Source organism: Mesoplodon mirus (genome assembly GCF_964341445.2).
Source record: "Mesoplodon mirus genome assembly, chromosome: 15".
Taxonomy (NCBI): Eukaryota; Metazoa; Chordata; class Mammalia; order Artiodactyla; family Ziphiidae; genus Mesoplodon; species Mesoplodon mirus.
In genome coordinates, this window is record NC_138991.1 from 62,023,498 (window position 1) to 62,050,299 (window position 26,802).

At 53.5% G+C, this 26,802-nt stretch overlaps 1 protein-coding gene across 1 annotated transcript in view; it reads right to left on the minus strand.

The window, feature by feature from the left end:
• MGRN1 (mahogunin ring finger 1) overlaps positions 1-26,802 on the minus strand; it is a 54,433-nt gene that overhangs the window by 17,620 nt on the left and 10,011 nt on the right. The window contains 7 exon segments of the mRNA XM_082644895.1: positions 790-837; positions 2,504-2,553; positions 3,225-3,291; positions 11,003-11,120; positions 12,190-12,336; positions 12,982-13,070; positions 14,647-14,765. Of these exon segments, the coding sequence (XP_082501021.1) occupies positions 790-837; positions 2,504-2,553; positions 3,225-3,291; positions 11,003-11,120; positions 12,190-12,336; positions 12,982-13,070; positions 14,647-14,765 (638 nt within the window).

Genomic DNA, 26,802 nt, shown 5'->3' on the forward strand with positions numbered 1-26,802 from the left:
TGGGGTCTCCTGCCCTCCTGCCACCTCCAGGTGTTGCACCTGCCAGAGTTCTCTCAACCCCTCTTCTAAAAAACTCAGCAACACCACTCCCGGGTTGTGGCTGACACACCTGAGCAGCTACACACAGGATAACCTGATAATCACAGCTTTGGAGACAGACCCCACCATGGCCGCTGTTAAATCAGTCTCCAGGCTCATTTCAGGGGACCCTGTCCGCTAAATCCTCACAGAACGTACCTAAGTCGGAGGCCCCCAGGGATAATTCTTCCTGGTGTGAGACCATGGAATTACGGACCCCAAAGAAAGGCTGTACTGGTCTATAGCTCCCACTGGTTCCAAGATATTCCATCCTTCTCTCAAATATGGATTAAGTCAATCTAAGTCTTTGCCCAACACAGAGGTAATTTCAGCAATTTGTGAGGAGGAGGGGAGGCTGCAGTGTTTCTCCTGTCTTTCCTCCCTCCCTCCCTCCCTCCCTTCCCTTCTTCCTCCATCTGTCCATTCATTCATTCGGCAAGTGTTTACTGAACACTCACTGAGTTCAAGCTGGACAAGATTTGGCTACAATGGCCAATGCAGGTACGTGGTGGGTATGCAGTACAGGCGGACACACCCAGTGACCCTGACCCTGACTCCTGGAGCCCAGGGCCCACAGTAGTGGTGTCACCAGCTACTTCCACAGCAGCCATGGTGGCCTGGGGAGAATAATCCACAGAGACCACTGGGTCACATGTGTGCGCCTGTATTTTAAATCAAAAGGGCTCACGGTATTTCCTCTGATGGACTTACGATTTGCTTCTGCTTTAAAGGCTTCACAGAGAAGCTGCCGTCGACGTGCTGCGGGGAACAAGGACAAAGAGGTTAAGCCGGCCGTGCTGAAGGCCCGTCCTTGGTCAACCCACATCCACGGCTGAAAAAAGAAGGGGCTACACGAAGACTCGAGAGACAGGCCAGGGATCCTCCAACTGTGGCCCTCTGACCTGGCTTCAAAACTACCCAGAAAATCTTCTAAAAATATCGCCTCCTGGGTCCCACCCTGACCTACAAACCCAACTCTCCCTGGGTCGTTCTCAAGAACACTCAAGTTCACCACCATCAGCCAAGTTCTGACAATGGATAGGGGCCTCCCCAGCTGCAAGAAGCAGCACCTGGATGACAAGAACTAAGACAGACGGCTCCAGCCCTCAAAGGGCTTGGTCGAATCGCGAAGACAGCACAAGCATGTCACTGGCTTACGTACGCAGGAAGGCCCAAAGCTCTGAGAACCGTGAGAACAAGATAGAGCAAACGCGTCTGGTGGTACCTGGGGAGGCACACGGCTCCGAGTCCACACAGTTAAGCACAGTACCAGATCTGAACTCTCGCTCACCAAATACCCCTTTTGAGTCCACTGAGACCAGCACCTGGCGTTTTCTGTAAGGCTGATGGGTTCTGACAGAAGTTTCTAGCACACTGCACTCCAAAAATAAGGTAGTTTCTCGCTGGACTCTACACTGGAAGCACAGAATGGAGTGTCTGCCAGTGACGGCCTGTTACCCCACCAGAGCACACAGATGGTAAAGAGTCACCACCTCCTCCTCCAAGGCCGGCCTGGGGAGCACAGCTGGTTAGCCCAGAGATGCAGAGGGCCACCTCCACCACAGCCCCAGGAGGCCAGGGAGAGCACAGACCCAACGTCGCCAGAGGGGCCTCGGGCCCAGCTCCACTGACCCCTTGGGGCATCTGGAAAGACCCAGATCACAGGGAGGAGATGGGCTCTGCACTTAAGGCTTTCGGGGCTGCAGGTACACCCTGGGCTGAGGAAGTCAGGGCTTGGAAGGACGTCTAGAACAAGCGGTCTGAGACGGGTTTGCTCGTGAGGTCCTCGCTCCTCGTCCACCTGGGCCACAGGCCGGTGCTAAAAACACAACTGCACAGTGCCGACCAACGTCAAGGAACACTACAAGGTGGGGATCAGCTGTAGCCTTTTCAAATAGGGGACACACCCCACTACTCTGGCAGGGCTCTCGGTGAGCAGGGACCCTGTCCCAACACAGCCAGGCCCTCGCTCTCTGCATGGACGGACGCATGGAACTGTCTGGACCCCGGTGAGAGGATCATCCCTAGAACCCGAGACACCCTAATGCAGAGTCAGTGGTGAGGTTGACTGTCCTCACCACCAGCCAACATCCCCACCACACACCGTAAACACGGCCACAAAGCATGGACAGTCAGGGGCCTGGGGACTCAGGTCTGGTGGAGAAAAGGGCAAACACCTAAGTTCAAATACACGTAATGCTAAAAAGGTAGCAGTAAACGAATCCTTCCATGTAAATGGTCTCTTTATATGCGGGACACCCCCAACCTGGGGACCCGAGGAGAGTATGTATGTCACATCTAGGACCGTACTAGGCAGGTGGCAGACCCTCGCCCACCCCACCAGCATTTACTGGCCACATACTGCGTGCAGGATACGATGACAAATGAGGGGTCGGCTGCACATCAGGAGCAAGATGGCACTTACCTTCTCAAAGGCGGCCAAGAGCACGTGGGCGTGGCCGGTCACTTCCACACCTGCCCGGGAGAGAGGAGAGTGGTCAGAGCCGGCCTCCACCACCCCCGGCGCCCCGCCCCAGGCCTCCTCTTTCCAGCTGGCACGTCCCCAGCTCTCAGCCTGCAGGCAGGGCCTGGTCCTGAGGACCCACTGAGGTCTTGCCCTTGCCTCGCCCTCCTCTGCCCGCAGCTCCTTCCGACCCGCACACCCCACCCGGCCCCAAAGCAGCCACTGCCGGCTGCCCACGGTTGGCTCTGCTCCTGTCTCACTCGGCCCGGGGACAAGCCTAGGCCAGGCAGGGCTCTGGTGTCTGCACCCTCGCCCGGGAACCCACAGCCCACAGCAGGGGCAAGGAGAGGCCAGGAGGAGGAGGTAGGCGGCAAGGGGTCAGCGTGGCGCCGGCAGCCTTCATCGTTCCACTGTGGGGTGGACACCAGCACCGGAGGCCTGTCTTGCCACTGTCAGCGCCGTGAGAGCCAGGCTCTGCCACAGGGGCACGGGGACAGCACCAGCAGCAGGAGACGGAGCGCTCGGTGCCCGAGCCCCTCGGCCCCAAGCCCACCCAGCAGGCTGAGTCGACGTCGTCCGCTGTTTCTGGACTGAGATCCCCGGACCTGGCTGACTGGGGTGAGAAGGGCCTCTTCCCAAGTGTGCATGCCTGGGAGGGAGACCGAAGGGAGAGGCCACTCACCATCCCCCTCATCCACCACGGCCTGGATGACCACTGGAAACATGCCCCGGTCCAGGTCAAAGTTCAGCTGCGGAGAAAAGGAGGTGACAACAGTCAGACTGAGCCGGAGGGAGCGGGTGGGATGAGTAGGAGGCGTTGAGGTGACAGAGCTGAGGCAAGACAGGCGCCCTTTGCTTCTCTGCGGTAAAGCTGACTAAAAAGGCACATTTGTGTTCTAAGTGTAACTCAGTGTCATTAAGTACATCCGTAAGGTCACGCGACCGTCAGCACCATCTTTCCTGGAACGTCCTCGCCAGCCCTCAGTGGGCCTCCCAGCCCAGCCCAGCCCTGGAACCTCCATGCTGCTGCTGTCTGTAGACCGGCCGACCCTGGACATTCACAGAAATGGATGCACACGGTATCCGTCTTTTGTGTCTGGTGTCTCTCAGGCAGAATCATCACGCTGCAGCCGCCTCCCCCTTAAGGCCGAGTAGCACTCCCTGCCTGGCCAGACCTCACTGTCACCATTCACCTGCTCACAGACACCAGGCCCCCCTTTGGCTGTGCTGAGCGGGGCTGCCCCTGCTGGACTCTGTTGGGTGGAGCCCTAGGCACGGGAGTGCCGCGTCCCACGGAGATCCCGCGTCTAACCTTGTGAAGAAAGGCACCCAGCTCGGCCCCAACAAAGACGGAAGCAACGTGAGGGGGAGACCACGTGGCTCGTCCGAGCTCGCGGAGAAACCTCCTCTCACTTTTCCTTCTCCTCCTGCTTAAATCCCTCCAGGGATCCCCGCTGCCCTCTGGCTGCAGGCCATGCTCCTCCCCACGTGTCCACTCGGGTGCAGCTTCCACGTCTGCTGACCAGTGGGGACCGCGGGGAGGTCACACAGAGCCTGCAGGGCAGAGGCGCTCAGCCAAACACACCCACCACGAGAAGGGTGCCCAGCGGGTCCCTGGCCGTCGGTGGGCGGCAGGGCCGGGCTGGGGCCAGTGCTGGGACAGGGCATACTCAGCACTGCCAGGTTCGGGTCTGGCTCTACAACCTGAGCGTCAGGTCCCGATCCTAACGCAAAAGTCCCAAGCAGGTGGCCGAGAGAGCACGCGGTGAGCACGCGGTGAGCATGCAGTGAGCACCCGCCCCTGGAGCTGCTTGTGTCCAGGCTGCGGAGCCGAGGCGGGAGCTGGCCCAGGAGGACCACGTGGGGTAGGGACTCCAGGGCGCGGGGCTTGGTAGGAACGTGCGCGCACAGATCCACACGCGGGGAGGTGTCCAGGCCTACCCAGGACCCACAGCCTCAGGGTAGAAGGGCTGCACCGCCACAACTTGGACCCGGGAGAGGGAGGGACCCGCTTTCCCCGCTCCCGCCTTGCTCTGGGGTGCCCCACGGGGTGGGGGGTGACCACACATCCTCTACAGCTATCCCGGGGCCAGGGGCCTCCCACACGCCTGCTTCTGCCCTCCCTACCCTGAGCCAGGGAACAGGGAGCCATCTTGCCAACGACCATCCCACAGTTACCCCGGTGACGACGATGACGATGATGAAGCTGAGGTGGCTGTGATGCGCGGGCGCTGCCCTTCCCAGGCTGTAATCAGGCCCAGGAGGGGAGCTGCTCAGGTGACAGAGCTGGACAGGGAGCAGTGGGGGCCCTGCCGCCCCCGCGCTTCCGGCCTGTTGCTGGAATATAGTCGTCAGCGCTGACGTGGCGACTTGGTTGCTCTGAGGAGCGGCCAGTGATTTGCATTTTCTTTCTCCCTTGCACGCTGAGCGCTGCCTCAGCACCAGCTGACGGGTGGAATAACAGACACTGGTCTGGGGAGGTGTGACGGGGGCTCCTGCCCCGCTGGCCATCGGGTTCACGATGGACAGCCTTGCTAAGTAAGCACCCTGCACCCCGACCTCACGGACCCCTGCGGCCACCTGCGAGGGAGGGACTGTTTCTACTTCCAGCTGGTAGATGGGAAAGCAAGGTTCGCAGAGGTGGCATAACTTGCTGGATGCTTCATAGACAGAGTGACAGAGCCAGGGGTGCCTCCAGGCCTCGCCCACCTGTGTCCTCCCAGCTCCTGGGAAAGGCCATCACTGCTGCCTGGACGCCGCTGGTACTTCTGTCCTGGAGACTCTGCTCTTACCAAGCCTGACCACCTGGGGCCTCCTGTCCAGCCCTGTCCAAACCCTACTGCAAAGGTGCAAATGACTGCTGTCCCACTTTTCAGGTGGCCACCCCGACTTTCCCTGAGGAAATGTGGGAACAACTTCTCTCCTACCCTGGTACTGTGTGGCCTGGCCAGAGGATGGCATGTCCACCTGAGCACTCTGGGACGCAGGCGGGGACCACATCTCTCACTGGTCTGCAAGGCGCCAGCAGAGAGCGAGGCCAGCTCAGTAGGAGCACACCCTTCCTGATGACACGGGCCCCTGCAGACACCCAGCCTTTTCAGAATCTATGCCAATAAGTTCCTGATTTTCTTTTCTTAAGCCAGACTGAGGTGCTTCTGTCACTTGCAACCAAAGAAGTCCTGACACAGACACCACTTTGAAGGCTCTGCTGCAGCAGCCTTCCCGGCGCCTCCCACGAACATTCAGTGCCCAGACCACAGAGCAGCACGCTACATGTGACATTTGTCCAACTGACTTTGCAGACCCAGGGACAGAGGTGGAGACGACAGGGCACCATGACCCCTGCTCTCCCCAGACACCAGGGCCTAGGGGTGGGGGGGAAACCCTGGGAGTGCAGGGACCCAGGAAGCAAGGACCACCTCCTCCCAGACTCCTGCTCCCCAGAGCTTGGCACATGAGTCACGCCCCAGAGCCAAGCACGCGGGGAGAGGACAGAGACTTCCACCCTCCCAGAAAGTCTGAGGGAGACACTTTTTAGTTTTTGGCCACGCCAGGCAGCATGCGGGATCTTAGTTCCCCGACCAGGGATCGAACCCGCGCCCCTGCAGTGGAAGCATGGAGTCTTAACCACTGGACCACCAGGGAAGTCCCAAGAGACACTTATTTTTAGTGCAGGGGGTGAGGCTTTCTTAGGGAAAAAGGCGGCCAGGTCAGGAGAGAGAACAGCAGCTGATGCCAGCAGGAGTCTCGCCCAGGCTCCCCTCAGGCTCTGCTGTCACACAGAAGCTGTGGACGAGGGTCTTTGCAAGGCCTAGGTCAGATGGACACTGGGAAATAGGGGAAAGGCAAAGGGTGGGGGAGGAGGGGACATGGCTTTGACTAAAATAAATGGAGGCCCATAAGGAGCTAGTGGGAAAACTGCAAAGAAGCCCCACGAGCCACAAGGAGATCTGTAGGTACTGACCTGGAAAGACTCCACAACATGGTGCAGTAAGAAAAGAAAATGACGTATGTGTGGGGCAGGGGGCACATGGGAAACCGCTACACCTTCCTCTTAATTTTGCTGTGAACCTTTAACTACTCTAAAAAAGTCTTACACTTAAATTAATTTAAATTAAATTAGAAAGCAAACTGCAGCCAAGACGAATGAAAACATACATCCACACAAAGACTTGCACACAAATGTTCACAGCAGCATTATTCATGATAGCCAAAAGGCGGAGACAACCCAAATGTCCATCAACTGATGAAGGGATAAACAAAATAGGATCCCATCCATCCAGTGGAATGTTATTCGGCCATAAAAAGGAATAAAGCACCGATACATACTACAACCTGGACAAGCCTTGAAGACATGATGCTGAGTGAAAGAAGCCAGCACAAAAGGTCACACAGTGTCTGATTCTGTTTATGAGAAATATCCAGAACAGACAAATCCAAAGAGACAGAAAGTGGATGAGCCGTGGCCAGGGGCTGGGGGAGGAACGAGGAGTGATTGCTAGGGGGTAGAGGGTTTCTCTTGGGGATGACAAAAAAGTTCTGGAGCTAAGGCAGTAGTGACGGCTATACAACTCGGTGAATATAGTAAACACCACCGAATTATACACTTTAAACGGGTGAGCTGGGAACATCCCTGGTGGTGCGACGGTTAAGAATCCGCCTGCCAATGCAGGGGACATGGGTTTGAGTCCTGGTCCGGGAAGATCCCACATGCCGCGGAGCAGCTAAGCCCGTGCGCCACAACTACTGAGCCCGCGTCCCACAACTACTGAAGCCTGTGCGCCCAGAGCAACAAGAGAAGCCACCGCAATGAGAAGCCTGCACACTGCAACGAAGAGTAGCCCCCGCTCACCACAACTAGAGAAAGCCTGCATGCAGCAACGAAGACCAAACACAGCCAAAAATAAATAAACAAAATAAATAAATTTATTAAAACAGAAACAAAAAAATAAAAGGGTGAGTTGTATAGTATGCAAATTATGTCTCGATAAGTTGTTTTAAAAAAACAAGCTACAAAATAATATTTGTACAGTATGACTGCATTTTTGTAAAAAACAAATGCATACAGGACAAAGTCTAGAAATACACCCCACATGGTCAGAAGTGGTCACTTCTGGAAAAGGAGACTGAACTGGGAGCATTCTGCTTGACAGATTCTGTGTAATTCGCACATTTTACTATTAGCATACATTACTGTTATAATCTTTAAATAGGCAAATCTGGGGAAAATGGCTAAAAAAAGGGAGGATGGCCAGGCCTCTGATGGCACAATGCTTGCAGCTGAAGGGACGCCTGGCTGTGTCTGGAGACATCTTCAGTTGTCACAATTGCAGCAAGGGACATTTCTGACACCTGGTAGGCAGGGGCCAGGGAGGCTGCTCAACATCCCACAGAGCACAGGACAGTCCCTGCCAGAGAATGACCCAGGACCCAAATGTCAACAGCACCGAGGCTGAGAAACCCTGGTATAAAGGAGAAACCTGAGTTTGGTGCCAGAGTGTCTGTCACGTCTCTAACACCTACCAACAACCCCTTCAGTGCCCTCAGCTGGCAAGGACGTCATGCCAGGACGTTAACAGCATCCTTCTGCTCTCCATACAGCTTAACTTCCAGAACCTTCTATTTATGGCAAAGCTTAGTCGTTTCCTAGCTACAGTAATGAATGATGAAGTTTCCATTTAAAAATACATGTAGGGCTTCCCTGGTGGCGCAGTGGTTGAGAGTCCGCCTGCCGATGCAGGGGACACGGGTTCGTGCCCCAGTCCGGGAGGATCCCACATGCCGCGGAGCGGCTGGGCCTGTGAGCCATGGCCGCTGAGCCTGTGCGTCCGGAGCCTGTGCTTCGCAATGGGAGAGGCCACAGCGGTGAGAGGCCTGCGTACCGCAAAAAAAAAAAAAAAAAAAAAAAAAATACACGTAATACACCTGCCAATGCAGGGGACGTGGGTTCAAGCCCTGGTCTGGGAAGATCCCACATGCTGCGGAGCAGCTAAGCCCGTGTGCCACAACTACTGAGTCTGCGTTCTAGAGCTTGTGAGACACAACTACTGAGCCTGCATGCCACAACTACTGAAGCCCGCGTGCCTAGAGCCCGTGCTCTGCAACGAGAGAAGCCACCGCAGTGAGAAGCCTGTGCACCGTAACCAAGAGTAGCCCCCGCTCGCCACAACTAGAGAAAGCCCGCGCGCAGCAAAGAAGACCCAACGCAGACAAAAATAAATAAATAAAATAAATTCAAATTTTTAAAAATAAAAAAAATAAAAATACATGCAATAGAGGGAGGAATGGGAGTGACTGCTTAATGGGTGCAGGACTTCCTTGTGGGTGATCAGAACGTCCTGGAACTGCCCAATGGTCACACACTATGAATGCACTGTCACTGACGTAAGTTTATATTGCGTGTATTCTATCACAATAAAAAACACCTGTAAGAAAAACTGAGCTGATTTCAAGAACATATTAGTGGGAATTCTCTGTCGGTCCAGGGGTTAGGAATCTGCACTTCCACTGCCGAGGGCCCAGGTTCGATCCCTGGTCAGGGAACTGAGATCCTACAAGCTGCATGGTGTGCCCCCCCCCCCGCAAAAAGAACATCTTAGCTGAAGTGATAATCAGAAAAGGCAAAGATGAGGACGGGGTCCCAGGATAACAACACTGGACAGGCCCACCAGGCCACACGCTGACAAGCTGAGGACGCAGGTTCCCTGACGCACTGAGGGAGCAAAGGGGGTGCCCTTGTGGAGCACCCAAGACTGGCTTATCTGCAAATGCACAGGGGATGTTTCAGGGCCAAAATGCCAAGACTGGGCTATCTCAGAGGTCACCAAGCTGAGGTGCAGCCTCAGCCCAGCCGCCCCGCAGTCACCATAGGTGGGAGCACCCACTCACCTGCCCTCCCAGCCCCTCTGCCCTTGGGAAGCTGCCCCATCCCATTCACAGGAGGGTGGGTGGGACCAGGTGCACCTGCCGGGCATCTGAACCAGAAAATGCAGGGACGGAACCATCCTGATGGCACAGGGCTGTGGGCAGGGGGCCCCCAGGACTGCTATTCAGCTTGGCCTTTGACTTCGACGGCCCCACCCGGCTTCCAGAAGACCTGTCTTTCTCACGTGGTAAAAGAGGGGGCTCCTGTTGCAAGACATCAAAGCGCTCTGACCAGCAAGCACACGCGGCCGGGAGTAACTACCAAGGCGTGGCCTTCACCGTCTGACATACCCGTGATCCAGAACCTTCCTGGCAATTCCCACACCACACCATGCCCTGCTACCTCCAATCCTTCCCACTCATGTGCTTCAGTAACATAGTACGTGACTACCCTCTGCCAAAAAAAACTAGAGAATTCAGCTAAGTCAAAGAAGCCAGACGTGAAAGGCCACATACTGTACGGTGTCATCCATATGAAATGTCCAGAACGGGTAAATCCAGGGAGACAGAAAGCAGATTGGTGCCAGGGGCTGGGGCAGGAACAGGAATTAACTGTAAAGGGCATGAGGGACCCTACTGGGAGGATAGAAACATCCTAAAACTGGATTGTGGTGATGGCTGTGATCACAGATTTACTAAAAATCACTGAATTGAACACTTAAAATGGGTGAGTTTTATGATATATAAACTCTATCTTAATAACCTGGTTTAAAAAAACAAAAACAAAATAATTCAGGGGTGTACAGAGTATTGATACTCACACTGTACACATGTAGTGTGTATGTGTGTGTCTCCCTTATACCAAGCTCCTTTGCAAAAATAACCACTGTCTTCAGCTTGACGGGGAATCTTCTCTGGCTTTTCCTCAAGGATTACGTACACATACATGTACCTGCAGAAGTGGTCTTGTGCACATCTGTGGCTGTCACATATGTGCGATTACATGGTATTTGTCTGTAATGTGCTCTTCTCCAAGCCCAGGAGGTGCTTCCACATCAGCATGTACAGCACACATAAGCTCTGTCAGCTACTTTAAGGCTCACGACATCCCAGAACGGAGCTGGACTATGGTGCCCCCATTATATATACAGGGGGTTCCCATGATGTCAGTGAACCAAGCGATACCTCCGTAACGGACGTGTAGATTGTTTCCAATTTACTACTACAGACAGAGCTGCAGTGAGCACCCTCCACGTCGTGTAAATCACTGTCCTTAGCTACGGAACCACTGGGTGGGAGGCATCCTGCCACGCTGCAGCCCCGTGGCCCAGACAACCATACCAGAGCCTATACGGAGCTTCTAACTGCTGCTGCTCCATCCGGCCACGATCATCCAGTCCAGCCAAGGCCTGCACCGACCGCAATCCACAGTCCAGGTACCCCGACTGGGCACACAGACCTTGATCAGCAGCCATTCCTGACACTTATCAACTACGTGAGGAATCTGAGTGAACAGGCCCCACTGTGCTTGCCCCCCTCCAGGGGAAGGAACTCGGGGAGGGGCCAGGGGAAAGGGGGGCCCAGCCAAGATGTTACCTCATCATCCTTCCACTCGGAGAAGTCTATCTTGAAGGAGGGCAGGGAGAACTGCTGGCTCACCCCTCGCTTGTAGTGGACAGTCTCGGACTGCAGGGCCGGGCTCTTGGGGGTGTACCTGAAGGGGCCGAGAGAGAAAGGACAGTGAGACAAATGCTCTGCCGCGTCCCATTCTCCCAGAGCCCACACCTGCCCAATTACTGCTACCTTTCCAGACTTGGCTACACCCTTCCATTTGGCTTTTATGGTTTGTTGACATTTTTGAATGAATACAGTACAAAAATGCACAGTGCAAAGCGACCCCCAGCCCCGGCTTCACGCGTGCTCCCAGCCACCTGCTTCTCTGCCCCGTCCACAACCTGTGTGTCACTCCTGGGAAAGCTGAGGCATAATCACGCCTGTATGAGCAGGTGTTTCTTCTTTAATATTCAAACAGCAGTCCACCTACACTCTGCTCCGACCACTCGTGTGCCCGAAGCTGTCCCCCAGTCATCACAGATGGAGGTGCCGTGTTCTTGGGACACTGCGTGGGTTCCACCGCGGTTTTACTCTAACTGATTCAACCAGGCCCCCACTGGTGGACACCAGGCGGTCGCCAACATCTTGCTATTCCAAACAAAGCTTCCAGGACTCTCCTCTGCACACATCTTAACCACACATGCAAGCGTGTCCCCAAGATAAATTCCCAGGAAAGGAATGGCTGAGTCAAGCAGCACACACATTTTCAATCCCGGTAAGCTCTGGCATCTCCCTATGCAGGAATCCAACCCAGGACCCTCACCCACCTCCCCATACCTGCTGTCCCTGGGGCCTCACTCAGTCTCTATGACAAAGGACACTCTCGAGGGCCTTGGCAAGTCCGGCCTGAGACTGACACTGGGGGAGGGGCTGCTCTTACACGAACAGGGACTCACAGCCCGAGCTCTCAGCCACTATTCCACCCCCGGATCAAATCTGGCCTCCGAGGGATTTCCTCTGACAGGACGGAAGTGGGTGCGTTTCTGCCCATCCTGCCCGGGTCTGGCCTTGCAGCCTGGAGGCAGGCCTGCCATGGTCATGCTGAAGTTGCAGATTTCAAACTTTTGGGGCCAGCAGGGCCCTGTTTCAAATCAAAGCTCCGAAAGTTCAAATACACAGTACAGACAGAAGCAGAACCACTGGGCCTGCCAGGCCCCACGGGGACTCACGCAGCCGTCCCATTCAGGAACTCCTCCACTGCCTGGCAGTAGATGGTGATGGCCACCCGGGCGTCGGCATCGAAGGTGAACTCCAGGCTGTAGAGGACTCGGGGCTTCTCACCGTCCTCAGTGGGGCTGTCAGCACCGTCCTTGTACCTGTCCAGGAGACAGAGGAACAGGGCAGGTCAGGGGCTGCGCCTACGAGGGTGTCCCCACCCCATACAGCACCCCCCGCCCCCGCGGGGGCCCCAGAGTCAGCTGCCTGGCTGCATCCCACCTTCCTAGGAACGTGGTGGCCGTTTCCTGTTTGGACAACAAGGCCCAACAACGCAGGGTCCTCCTTCCCCTGTCTCCTGCCCACAGAAAGGGAGACTAGTCCTCCGGGTTTAGAAATGGCCCCGATCCCTCAAGTCTTCCGGGTTTGAGGCGGTTTCTCAGCCCACTGAAGCGCCGGCTGGACTGCTCGTGACAGTGGGGGTGTGCTGAGCGCCGTAGGGTGCTGAGCAGCATCCCTGGTCCCTGCCTGCCAGATGCCAGTAGCACCGCCCTCGCCCACCCCCAGCTGTGACAACCAAGACTGTCTCCAGACCCAGGCCCAACGCCCCTGGGGCACAGGAGCCAGGCTGGAGTTCCACAGGCAGAACCTGCAGGCCCCTCCCCTCCCCACCCTCCCCCAGGGGCAGCTCTGGAATCGAGTCCTGATTCTACACAAGGGGGAGTAGGGCCCGGGGCCACTCTCTCCCAAGCACCAGGGGGCCCATGGGGGGGCCACAGAGCAGCAGGGGGCGGGGGAAGGGTTACCTCACGAGCCGGAGGGAGTCTTTGCGGATGTTCACCAGGCTCCTCAGTGTCTTCACGGGCTCATGGGGGGCAGGGGTGACGTAAGGAAACTAGAAGGGAAAGAGCAATTCCAGGTAACCCCCAGGGCACGGCAGAGGAGGGAAAACAGGGCTTCATCAGAGCAATGGTCACAACCCTGCCTGGTCATCCTGGGCCCTCGCACTGACCACAGGACAGCACTCCCCTCATCCACATCCAAGGAAACCACAGGCGACACGGCCAGCACGTGGGAGAGCCGGGACCGGAATTGCCCTGCGGATTCTGGGTCCCCAGTTGCAGGAAGGACCCTCAGCTGGGTCCCCGGGGCAGAGGTTAGGGTTGGGGCTCCCAGGCCACGTTCCTGGAGGTGGGACCTGCCATCTCACTGCTGCCCTGAACAAGGCAGGCTCTCCACACGAGGACGATGGTCAATACAGATTTCGGAAGGGACGTGCGCCACACAGGCACGCACGCGCACACACACACACACACACACACACACGGGTGCTGTAAAACTGGTCGTGTCTGGAAGGCTTGGGCACGGGGTCAGTCTCCTGCTGGTGACAATGCACTGAGTCTTAGCCCATGTTGTCACTGGGAAGCCGGGTAAAGGACACCCGGGGTCTCTCCATCACTTCTCACAACTGCAGGTGACTCTACGATGGTCTCAAGGAGAAAGTGACACAAGACAACAGATCTACAGGTGGCCTGCAGAGCCAGGTCTTGGGTCTGAGCCAAGGCTGCAAAGACGTGGAAGGCAGGTTCTGCTCCTACTGTCACAAACTCGCGAGGGTGGGGAGCTCAGTACAACATGGAGGCCCCACTGGCCCCATGGGTGGGGGACCAGCACTCTGGGCCCCAGGCCAGTTAAAGGACCAAGACTTCATGTCAACCAGCTGCTCTACAGCTAAAACAGCCTGGAGACCCCTGGTCCAGGGGATACCACCCCCACCAGGCCCAGGACTCAGCAGCCTTAGGGGACAGAGTCCAGTGTTTCCTGAGAGAGAGGGCCTCCTGCCTGGGCCCTTGGCCACGCAGGGGACCATTATCTCAAGATGCAAAACCCAGGCCCCTGCTCAGCAATCCCCCACAGCCCTCTCTCTCTCTAAGAGTCTCCATCCATCAAACGTTCCCTTCTTTATTGCCTGCACCCCACATACTAAACAGGGCAGGGTCTGTCCTTCCAGCCCCTGGAAGAGTCCTAGGTACATAGCAGGCGCCAAATGTGGGTTGAACAACAGGACAGCAGTGTATGAAGTGCACTCCTCTGGTGACTAGTGAGGGCGAACTTGTAAGAAACAGTCCTGGCCGTTTGCGTTTCTGCTTTGGATCACATCTCTTGCCCACTGCTCTATGGAATATGGATGTTCTTTTCTCTTTTTAAAGACAATCATCCAAGAGGCCTGAGATGAAATCCAGAGCCTTCCTCAGCCCCACAGTCTGGATGCACCGGGTTCAGTAGCAGCTGCTCTGTACCCTAGGGACCAACCCTCAGCCACCCAGCCTCTAAGGGGGGACAGGCCTCACGCACACATCACATGCACACGTCCAGATGGCACCTCCGCCCCGTTTGGGGAGGCTCAGTGCCTGCTCGCAGCCAGGGGCCTTGCCACCTCTGCCCATGTGCCCAGCCCCACCGAGACCCACCTGGACCGGGCGATTGCCCAGGAAGTTCAGATCCATGTTCTCTCCAAAGAGGTAACCTTCAGGGTGGGGGGTGTCGAATTTCTCACCTCCCATGAAAAAGTGTGAGGCAAAGTAGTTTCCTGGTTAAAAAAGGAAACACAACTGTAGACAATGAGGCTCAATACAGCCCAATGGGAGCATCTCGTGGCCGAGAAGCTCAGCCTGAGAAAGGCCAGCTCCAGACACAGCCTCAGCCCCTCCACCTGGCCTGGGGCCTCTCCTCCCCACTCCTGGACTCATCCAGACCCCCGCTCCAATATCCCTTCCTTCTGCAGCAGGTTGAACTGCGTCCCCTACAAGGACATGTCCCAGTCCTCACCCCTGGCACCTGTGACCTTGTATGGAAATAGGGACTTTGCAGATGGGATCCAGTTAACAGGAGTCAGACTGGATGGGGGCCCCTAAACCCAGTGACCAGCGTCTCCATAAGAGAAAGAGGGAGATGTGGACACAGACACACACAAAGGGAAGAAAGCTGTCTGACAACAGAGGCAGAGACTGGAGTGATGCGGCTACAATCAAGGAGTGCCTCGAGCCTCCAGAAGCTGGGAGAGGCGGGAAGGAGCCTCCCCTAGAGGCCTCAGAAGGAACCAACCCTGTGGACACCTCGATTCTGGACTTCTGGCCTCCAGAACTGTGAGAATAAATTCTGTTGTTTTAGATCACCCAGTTTGTGGCACTTCGTTACAGCGGCCATAGGAAACGAATACACTTTATCTGACCCCCAGACTAAATCAGCCTCCCCACCCCAAATCCAAGCCCTGAGAACTTTTTCACCTCAGTGCTGACCACAGTTTAAAACTGTGTGGACCTGAGTTATTTCATTTCTATCTGACTCCCCTCCATGAGGACTGAGGCTATACGTCCCTGGCACACTTAGGCACTAAATTCACGTTTCTTGTAAAAATAGATGGCTACAAGGCAACGGACATGGGTCAGCTTCAAAGAACTGAGCTCACAGCCTTGGGAAACACTAAAAGTACAGCCTCCCCCAAGCTTCCTGATCTGATACTTGCCCACTGTCCCCCTTTTCTCTCTGGCACAGTGAAAGGCCAGGTAACCAGAGGGCCCTGTGAATTTTGTGGACCAGAGGGAATCCTGGGCCCCTTGAGCTTTGGTGGGCGCCCTGCATGGATCTGTGTGCCCTTCCTGAGAACCACAACCCCAGTTACGCGGGACACAGCCTTGGCTGCCTAGGCCGGGAGGCCCAGAACCAGGAGTACAGCCTGGTGGCTCTTGACTGCAGGGAACATAGCCAGGACATATCAGGCCAGGGCGTAACCCCAACCCACGTGTGGACCAGGAACCAGATAGAAGCCAACTGCAGTGAGAGAAAAAGAATAAAGTGGTGACTAGTTAAATAAATACAATACTCCTGATTTTATGTAACACCATATAATAGCTGCTAAAGAGCGTCAAACAGACCTGGATACTGACACAGAAAGATGGTCACGGAATATTCATTGGATGCATTCCCAAACCCCTTTTGAGAGGTAACTGCACACACTTAGGCGTGCATGACGCAAGTTGTGAGTACACAGAGAATGGTCAAAAGGATGCACCCAAAAAGCTGCTGAGAAGTCAGTCGGGAGCAGGTGCGGCATGGACAAAAGCCCAGACGTTCTGCTCCATGTTAGATCTTTTCACTGAACGTGAACCACTCGTGGTGCACTTATCAGAATAAAAAGACTAAGTGTGATGCAGGGAAGCACCTGGGCCCTTCCAAAGTCACCTGGGATTTGCACTCAGTCCCGTCTACCACACTGAGAGCATCAGTGGATTTTAATGTGCAAAGGCTTTAAAAAGGTGGTTGTTCCCACACTGGCCCTATTGGGGTGGGGCACAGGCGGTCTCTGGACCTGTCTCTGGACAGGTGGGCCTATGGCCCACCCAACCTTGAGCCCGGATCACAGGGCAGGTGAGAGGGGTGTCAGCTGGGAGCTCTGGGGGAAGCCAGCTCGGAGCCACCTGGTCCGCCAGGACTATGATTAGGCCATGACAATGGCACACAGCACAGCACAAGCAAAGTCACATGCACTAGGCTCTGTGACAAGTCAGGGCCACAGTGGCATGTGACAGAGGGTGCACGGAAGCCCAGCGGCTGCCTGGGCCCCGCCCTGCCAGGACCTCCACGCTGCTCACAGGCCCTGAGGTGGACCCAGAGGCCGCGCAGCACTGGTCTGGAGGGAAGGTTCCAGGCAAGACAGGCCCCTGGCCCAGAAAATCCTGCTCCAACCTCCCCCTGGGGGACCCCAGGGCCCAATCACATTATGTCCAACAAATCTCCAGAATTTCCGCTCCACAAGCAGAAAGTGGGAGAGGAGGTTCTCCTCTAAGAAGGCCCCATGTTCTCACCTCCTGGTATTCATGTCTCTGAGGAGACTTCCCAGACTGAACAGGGCTGATCTGTGTAACCAGCAGGACACCGTGGAATTGACAGAGTGGGACTTCCAAGGCTCTGGGGGAGGAAGCCGGCTGCCGTGCTGGACACTCAAACAGCCCCATGAAGGGGTCCATGTAGTGACAAACTGAGGCCTCCAGCCACTGGCCAGCACCAACCTGCCACCCCTGCGAGGGAACCACGTGGGAATCAGACCTTGTAGCCCGGCTGACAGCAACCTCAGGGGAGACCCTGAATCAGAACTACCCAGCGAAGCCACTCCCAAATTCCTGACCCACAGAAACCGTGACAATAAGCATTTATTGTTATAAATGGCCAAATTTTGAATTTGTTACTCAGCAAGAGACAACTAACATGATGGGCTTCGAAATCCAGTCTGAGTGACCCTCTCTGGGCTCCTGAAAATAACATTTTTCTGCGGCCACTACGCTGCTCAACGCCACCACCATCTACCGCTGGAGTCCTGCAATCCACTCCCCAGTCTCCCCACTTCCACAGCCCCAAAGGCTGTTTCCTACATCCCAGTGCTCATAATGAGGGGCCTTCTGATGCCTCCCTAATCACACCAAAACAAGTCCCAGACTCCTCCCCATGGCTTGCGGCGGACCCTGCCAACCCGGTCCGTACCCCAGGGTCTCTGTACTTGCTGTTTCCTCTGCTTATGAAGTTCTTCCCCAAAAGTCTGCCTTGATCCTTAGACCTCATGTGTCCTCCTCAACAAGGCCTCTTCTGATCATTCTTTTTAAAATTTGCAACTTCCGCCCTCCCACCCTGCCTGCTGACCCCCCACTCCCAGCCCCCTTCCCTGCTTTGTTCTCCTCCACAGCTCTTTCCACAACCTGACGATACACAGGAGGCCTGCACGTCTTAGTGTAGTTTTTTTTTGTTGCTTGTTTTTGTTTTTGTTTTGCGGTACGCGGGCCTCTCACTGTTGTGGCCTCTCCCGTTGTGGAGCACAGGCTCCGGACGCGCAGGCTCAGCAGCCATGGCTCACGGGCCCAGCTGCTCCGCGGCATGTGGGATCTTTCCGGACCGGGCACGAACCCGTGTCCCCTGCATTGGCAGGCGGACTCTCAACCACTGCGCCACCAGGGAAGCCCTTAGTGTAGTTTTAAGCTTTAATAATTTCAGAGGTATAAATGCTACAAATGGAAACCTCCAGATTAAGAGGCAACGGATGAGGGTTTTCTTTGGGGGGGGGCTAGGTTTTTTGGGGGGAGGCTTTAACTGTTTCTTTTCTAAATTAATGTGTATTGCCTTTTTTTTTTTTTTTTAAATGTTTGGCCACACCTCGAGTTTTGTGGGATCTTAGTTCCTGGACCAGGAATCAAACACGCACTCTTGGCAGTGAAAGCGTGGAGTCCTAACCACTGGACAACCAGGGAATTCCCTAACGTGTATTGCTTTAAAACAAGAAAAATTATTTTTAAAAGACTGGAAGGGGACTTCCCTGGTGGCGCAGTTGTTAAGAATCCGCCTGCCAATGCAGGGGACACGCGTTCGAGCCCTGGTCTGGGAAGATCCCACATGACGTGGAGCAACTAAGCCCGTGCACCACAACTACTGAGCCTGTGCTCTAGAGCCCGTGAGCCACAACTACTGAGCCCACGCGCCTAGAGCCCGTGCTCTGCAACAAGAGAAGCCACCGCAATGAGAAGCCAGTGCACTGAAACAAAGAGTATCCCCACTCGCCGCTACTAGAGAAAGCCCGCGTGCAGCAACGAGTACCCAACGCAGCCAAAAAAAAAAAAAAAAAAAAAAGACTGGAGACATGGGACAAGGACGTTAGAGCAGTGACCATAAAATCACAATACTGGAACCACGCTCTGGAAAAAACACTGGATTGTACGTTTTAAAAGGGTGAAGTTTGTAGCATGTGAATTATATCTCAACAAGGCTGTTATTATGAACTGGAAGCACTTCAGTTGTCAGCTGGTAAATCATCAACAATTTTTTTTGGTATTAGATCTTTATATGATCTTTCTATCTTTTGGCAAATAACTTGGAATTAGATGCTATTACTAAATCAAACCCGTTAATTCCCATCTACTTTATTTACGTGAACAAAGTTTCTTAACTTAAAATGAAAAACAGAACTAGAAGTGCTGCTGAGCCGCCTCATTCCAGCAACAGGTTCTATTCAACTGTGACTACATGAATTAACTGGGGGGAAAGCAGCCTATCCACTGACTTAAGAGATATATGTTCAATTTTTTTTTTTTAGTATTTATGTTTGTTATTTATAAAAACTGTAGGGACTTCCCTGGCGCTCCAGTGTTTAAGAATCCGCCTTCCAGTGCAGGGGACACAGGTTCCATCCCTGGTCAGGGAACTAAGATCCCACGTGCCACAGGGCGGCTAAGCCCGCGTGCCGCAACTACTGAGCCCGCACACCACAACAAAAGAGGCCGTGTGCCGCAGCAAAGATCCTGAGTGTCGCAACTGAGACCTGATGCAGCCAAATAAATAAAAATAAATATTTTAAAAATACTGTAATATTTGTGATGTTTTGACCAACTGGATATTTGTAATGGCCACTCAAACCAGGAGAAAAATTCTCCCCTTTAAGATTCTAATTTCAATTTATGTACATATTTTGGTTGCATACAATATAGGGACCAATAAAAGACTTTCAAGCATAAAAAGTTGGAAACACCTCACATGCTTGATAAGGAAATGGTCCAACACACCGTGGCAGTGACAGGATGGAACCAAACATCAGGTAAAGGAGGGAGTGGGGTCTCCGAGTATCAGCACAGAGCAGGTGCAGAACCAACACAACTCAGACACGGAGGACGTGAAACATATCACAACGCAGCCCCGCAGCACAGATGGTGGGACCCCACACTTGGAGGAGGAAGAAACCAACGTGGGGAGGACATGCCTGAGTCCACAATATGAAAAATGTTAACTGTGGACTCTGAATGGAGGGCATTCCCTATATTACTCTCTGTATTTTCCTGTATGTTTTTAAATGCTCACACTTTAAATTTATTTATTTATTTATTTTTATTTATTTATTGGTTGTGTTGGGTCTTCGTTGCTGCACGCGGGCTTTCTCTAGTTGCGGTTAACAGGGGCTACTCTTCGTTGCGGTGCGCAGGCTTCTCATTGCGGTGGCTTCTCTTTGCTGTGGAGCACGGGCTCTAGGTGCGCGGGCTCCAGTAGTTGTGGCACGCGGGCTCAGAAGTTGTGGCTCGCAGGCTCTAGAGTGCAGGCTCAGTAGTTGTGGCACACAGGCTTAGTTGCTCCGCAGCATGTGGGGTCTTCCTGGACCAGGGCTCGAACGCGTGTCCCCTGCATTGGCAGGCAGATTCTTAACCACGGCGCCACCAGGGAAGCCCTAAGTGCTCACATTTTAACGAAAGGAACTTTTAAAGGAGGAATGTGCATCCTAGGGAACTGGCAGCAGATCCCAGGTGTGTGCCTGTGTGTGTGTACAGGTGTATCATGCATACATATATGTGTGGATAGGTGTGTGTATATCTAAATGTGCGTGGTGTGTGTGTGTAGGTGTGTGTGCACATGCATGCATGTGCTGTGCTTGTGTGTGCATGCATCTGTCATGTACATATGTATCCGGTGTACATGTGTTGTGTGCATGCATGTGCATCTGTGTGTGCACACTTTGGAACCAAGGGGAGCAGGCAGGGCTACGAAGAGGAGAAAGGGAAAGAGAAAGACAAGACAACCGCGGGGGAGAAACACAAAGGAAGACCTGGAGGTGGGAAGAGAAGAGAAACCACCCCCACAGCCCCCAGGCTCTTCTTCCATGCTGAGTCAGTGCCCCAGCCTGGGTTCCCCACAGAACCCACTGAGAGGGGATGGAACCTGCCCCCACTTTCCATGTGGGAAACTGAGGTCAGAGATCACCAAGCTAGTGATGGAGCCACGGCTCAAACCTGCTGACACCAAGCCCACCGTGTGTCTTTTTTTTTAATTTATTTATTTATTTATTTATTTATTTATTCTTGGCTGCGTTGGGTCTTCACTGCTGCGCACGGGCTTTCTTTAGTTGCGGTGAGCGGGGGCTACTCTTTGACGCAGCGCGGCTTTTCATTGCGGTAGCCTCTCCTGTTGCGGAGCATGGGCTCCAGGCGCAGGCCTCGGTAGTTGTGGCTCGCGGGTCTAGAGCGCAGACACAGCAGTTGTGGCGCACGGGCCTAGGTGCTCCGTGGCACGTGGGATCCTCCCAGACCAGGGCTCAAACTGCGTCCCCCGCCCTGGCAGGCGGACTCTTGACCACTGCGCCACCAAGGAAGCCCCACCGTGTGTCTTAATCCCATGCTGGGCACCTCCCCGTACCACAGCACAGGGGACAGACAGGGGACGGCAGTCAGTGGTGTCACTGCCGGTCACACATAATGAGCCACGTGAGAAGGGCGTCTCAATTGTGAAATCCTTCCAGAGGGCCTGCCAGAGGACACGGGTCCTGATTTTGACCTAGAAGCCCCAGCTACCTGGCACAACCCACTCCAGTAATCCAGGGCCTCAGAGGAGCCATCCTCAAACTTTATGGCTAGTATGTGGGTTCCTCAAAAAATTAAAAATAGAACTGCCATATGATCTAGCCATCCCACTTCTGGGTATTTACCCAAAGGAAACAAAAACACTAATTCAAAAAGATACATGCATCCCGATGTTCACTGCGGCATTATTTCTAATAGCCAAGGTATGGAGGCAACCTAAGTGTTGTCAATAGATGAATGGATAAAGAAGATGTGATATCTATATATATAGATATATAGATATGTAGATATAATGCAATAGTACTGGACCATAAATAAAATGCAATTTGCAACCACATGAATGGACCTAGAGGGTATTATGCTAAGTGAAATGAGTCAGAGAAAGACAAATACCACATGAACTCACTTAAGTGTGGAATCCAAAACACAAAACCAACCGAACAAAACAAAACCAGACTCATAGATATAGAGAACAAACAGGTGGTTGGCAGAGGGAGGGGGCTGAGTGAAATAGGTGAAGAGGATTCAGAGGTACAAACCTCCAGTTATAAAATAAATAAGTCACGGGGATGTAACGTACAGCATAAGGAATATGGTCAATAATATTGTAATAACTTTGTACAGGAACAGATGGTTATTAGACTTGTCATAATGTATGCAAGTGTCAAATCACTATGTATCAACAGTACAAAACTAATATAACATTATATATCAACTATCTATCTATATATTTATAAATACATATATATTTTTTGCTTTCACCCGTCTTATTTTTTTCTTTTCCATTATAGTTTATTACAAGATATTGAATATAGTTCCCTGTGCTATACAGTAGGGCCTTGTTGTTTTTCTATTTTATACACATTAGCTTGCATTTGCCAATCCCAAACTCTTGATTTATCCCCCCCACCAATTTCCCCTTTGGTAACCATAAGTTTGTTTTCTATGTCTGTAGGTCTGTTTCTGTTTCGTAGATAAGTTCATTTGTGTCATATTTTAGATTTCACATATTAGTGATAATTAGTATTTGTTTTTATACCTCACTTAATATGATAATCTCTAGGTCCATCCATGTTGCTGCAAATGGCATTACTTCATTCTTTTGTTATGGCTGAGTAATATTCCATTGTATATATGTACCACACCTTCTTTATCCATTCATCTGTCAATAGACATTTAGGTTGCTTCCATGTCCTGGCTATTGTAAATAGTGCTGCTATGAACACTGGGGTGTATGTATCTTTTCAAATTAGAGTTTTCTCTGGATATATGCCCAGGAGTGGGATCACTGGATCATATGGCATCTCTATTTTTAGTTTTTTAAGGAACCTCCATACTGCTTTCCATAGTAGCTGGACCAATTTACATTCCCAGCAACAGTGCAGGAGGGCTCCCACTTCTCCACACCCACCTCCAGCATTTGTTATTTGTTACATCAACTATACTTTAATTTTTTTAAATTATGGCTAAAACAAATCCATGTCTCTGTCCTCTCTCTGCTGTCGCAGCCAAGGGACACTCGGGCTCAGACAGCTTACCTCCTCTCTGCCCGACGGATTCAGACTCTGCCCTACTTATGGGTGTCCCAGTGACCTGGATGACGAACAGATGAACAGCCACCAAAACAAAGACCAAGAGTGCCCTTCCCAGGAGGCTCCCAGCGTCCCCTCAACTAGGCTGTTTTCCTTTACATATGTCAGGCGTGGAAGGACAAGTCAGGTGTAAAGCAGACACGTGTTCATCATCTTCCAGGATGAGGAAAATCAAGGCTGTTTCTGTGACGGCCTGTGGAGGTGGAGGCAGAGAGGTGCTGCCCCTTCCTCACGGGCCACAGAGCGAGCCAAGCGGACTTCTGGGGTTCCTTTCTGTTTTGTGTGTTCCACTTTTACACGTCTAGCTGTGCGCATGTGTGTGACGATCATCATTTACAACCGAAAACTGGAAACATTCTAGTTGCTTAAATGAACTAACCGTGCTAAAGAGCCAGGTGCCAGGACACGCAAAGATATCCCTGGGATCAGAGTCAAAAGGCAAAGTGTTGATCAGCATAGAGACCACAGATGGACTCTAGGGGAAAGAAAGGGTCAGGCAGGATCCACGCCAAACAGACAGGAATCTCCGAGGAGGCGGGGAGAGAGCGGGAACAGTAAACGATGCCCTCAATGTTCTCCCCAAGAACATTGGCTATGCACCCAGAGTTCTATTTTTTTAAATAAATTTATTTATTTATTATTTATTTTTATTTTTGGCTGTGTTGGGTGTTCGTTACTGCCCGTGGGCTTTTCTCTAGTTGTGGCAAGCAGGGGCTACTCTTCATTGCGGTGCACCGGCTTTTCATTGCGGTGGCTTCTCTTGTTGCAGAGCATGGGCTCTAGGTGCACAGGCTTCAGTAGTTGTGGCATGTGGGCTCAGTAGTTGTGGTGCATGGGCTTAGTTTCTCTGTGGCATGTGGGATCTTCCTGGACCAGGGCTCGAACCCGTGTCCCCTGCATTGGCAGGTGTATTCTTAACCACTGCGCCACCAGGGAAGCCCCAGAGTTCTATTAAAACCTGAGTTTATCAAGAGACCAGAGTCTGGAACCCTGCTATAGACTGAATGTTCGTGTCCCCCAAAATTCGCATGTTGAAACCTAAGCCCCAATGTGATGGTGTTAGGAGGTGGGGCCTTTGGGAGGTGATCCTGCCTGATTTACCCAAATCTCCCAACCTCTGAAACACCCACAACAGAAAGAAGCTGGGCAGGACAGGTGCTACCCAGCATCCCTGTGGGGACAGCCACCACTACGACCACCACAGCCACAGGGCAGCTCCATGGCTTCATCAACTCCTGGTTTCCCCCAAGAGCTGAGTGAAGAGCCATCGTCAGAGGCGGAGCTCCTGCAGCAGGGCATCCTCAGACTAGACGCCATTCCAGGTGGTCCCTTAAAACGCAAACGGGATGTCTGCACACAACCCGGGACCCCTTCAGAGCTCCCGCCCGCACCCCTACTCCTCAGGGGTTCACAGGCCTGAGCCCCTCACCTCCCACCTCCAGTCTCAGCAGCGGCCCACCTTCCTTCCAAGTCCTTCCTACACAGCAGTGCCTCTGGCCTCGAGGTCTCTGTGGGCTGATCCTCTGCCCACACTTTCACACCCCAACTGTCCTTGGCTCACCCCGTGCATTGCTCAGACCTCCATGTGCTCAGAGAGGCCTTTGCTCAGCACCCCCAGCATGCAGAACACGGAGGGACCCCCATGCAGATGACCCTCACCTCTCCTCGACCCAGGAGCAGGACTGTGCATCTTGGAGATGGGGGGCCCACATCCCCAGAAGCCCCACGAGGCCCAAGGGCCGTCTGTCTCGGGAACATGGGATCCCAGTGCCCTTTCCAGAGCAGTTTCAGGTAACCTAGGCTCCCCCCCTCACACTCCAGACACTCTGGACCAGGGACACTGATGTTATCCTCAAGGGCAAGCATGCCTTGCTCAACCCACGGGCTAGGCTCCGGCTGATCACTCTGCAGACTCTTATTCTGCTCTGCGCTGCCCACCTCACCGCACCATCTCCCCGCCCTGTCCCCGACCCCAGAGCTCTCTCCACCCCCTCTGGCCCAATGGGTTGCTCCTGCCTTGCAACTCCCCGGAGGCCTCCCATGCCCTCCTGGCAGGCCTTTGCCCAGCTCTCTGCATGGTGTTGATCCCGACAAACCCAATTATCACCACCCTGGCCTGGACACAGCAGGAGCCCAATGAAGGTGGATGAATGACACCTTTATTCCTATGTGACAGTCATGGAAACTGAGGAACAGAGAGGTCAAGGAACTGCTCAAGCCACACTACCAGTGAGAGGTGGTGTCCTCGTTGACAACCCATGCTGACCCAGAGCTGTGTCCTCAACGACGCCAGCCCAGCCAGTGTTTTCAACCCCCCAGGCAATTTTCCAATTCTCAGCCAACACTGCCCGGGTGGCCTACAAACTTAGTTCAATCCTGACACCATGTACCTGGACACAGCTGACACTGTCAGATCCCACAAGATAAGGGCTCAGCCCATATGACTGCAAACACCTACCCCACTTCAGACGCCAGTCACAAGTTCAGGTGATCACCTATGCTTCTGACCCACCAGCTATAAATCAAAGGTTCCCAGGACCCCCTTCTCGGGTCCAGTTAATTTTCTAGAGTGTCTCACAGAACTCAGGAAAACAGTTCACTTACTAAATTATCAGTTTATTACAAAAGGATACAACTCAGGAACAACTGGATGGAAGGGATGCATAGGGCAAGGCACGTGGGAAGGGCTGTGGAGATTCCATGCCCTCCGAGTGTGCCACCCTCCCAGCACCTCCACATTGTTCACCAACTGAGAAGCACTCCAAACCTGGCCCCTCTTGAGTCTTTGTGGAGACTTCATTACATAGATAAGACCGATTACATCATTGGCCACTGGCCATCATCTCAATCTCCATCCCTCTAAGCTCATGGCTGGCTCCACCGGCAACTAGCCCCCATCCTCAAGTGCTTTCCAAAAGTCACCTCATTAGTATAAACTCAGGTGTGGTTGAAAGGGATCTGTTAAGAATATCAAAAGACACCCATTTCACTTTATCACTGATCCCTTAGGAAATTCCAAGGGTTTGAGGAGTTCTGTGCCAGAAACGGATGAAGACCAAATTTGTATTTCTTATTATAAATCACGATACCCCTGCCGGGTAAACCGTGATATGGACAAAGACACCCTGGGGCCCCCTTATAAGAAACACAGGTAGCCCTGGAACCTGGGAACTGGGTGTGGCTTCGCTCAGCTGCCTCTGTCATTCCCACTTGCGTGGAGGGAAGCGGGGAAGGTGAGAAGTCTGGGAACAGTTCATTGATTCCACTGGCCAAAAATTCTTCTCATTTTACCACAGCACAGATATTACCGGTTACCAGCTTCCTGACATCCGCTGCCACTAAGCCCCAGCTGGGCCTGACCAACAGGGATCAGGATGTCACTGCCCTCAGAGAGGGCCGATCTCGGGAAGCATCTCCAGGCCCATGAGATCACTTCGCCAGGTGAGAGACAGCCCCTTGGGCTAAGAGGCTGTTCCCAAACAGTCTAAGGAGACTGACACCCAGGGCCCACCCACTGTAATCACGCAGCTCAGCAACTCCCCTGGGTCCCGTTCACACATTGCACAGAATAGCTTCTCTGCTCCCCACACTCAGGCTGGGGGACTCAGCGTGGTGCAACCTCTCTGGGCCTCAGTGTCCCCATTTGTAACACGAG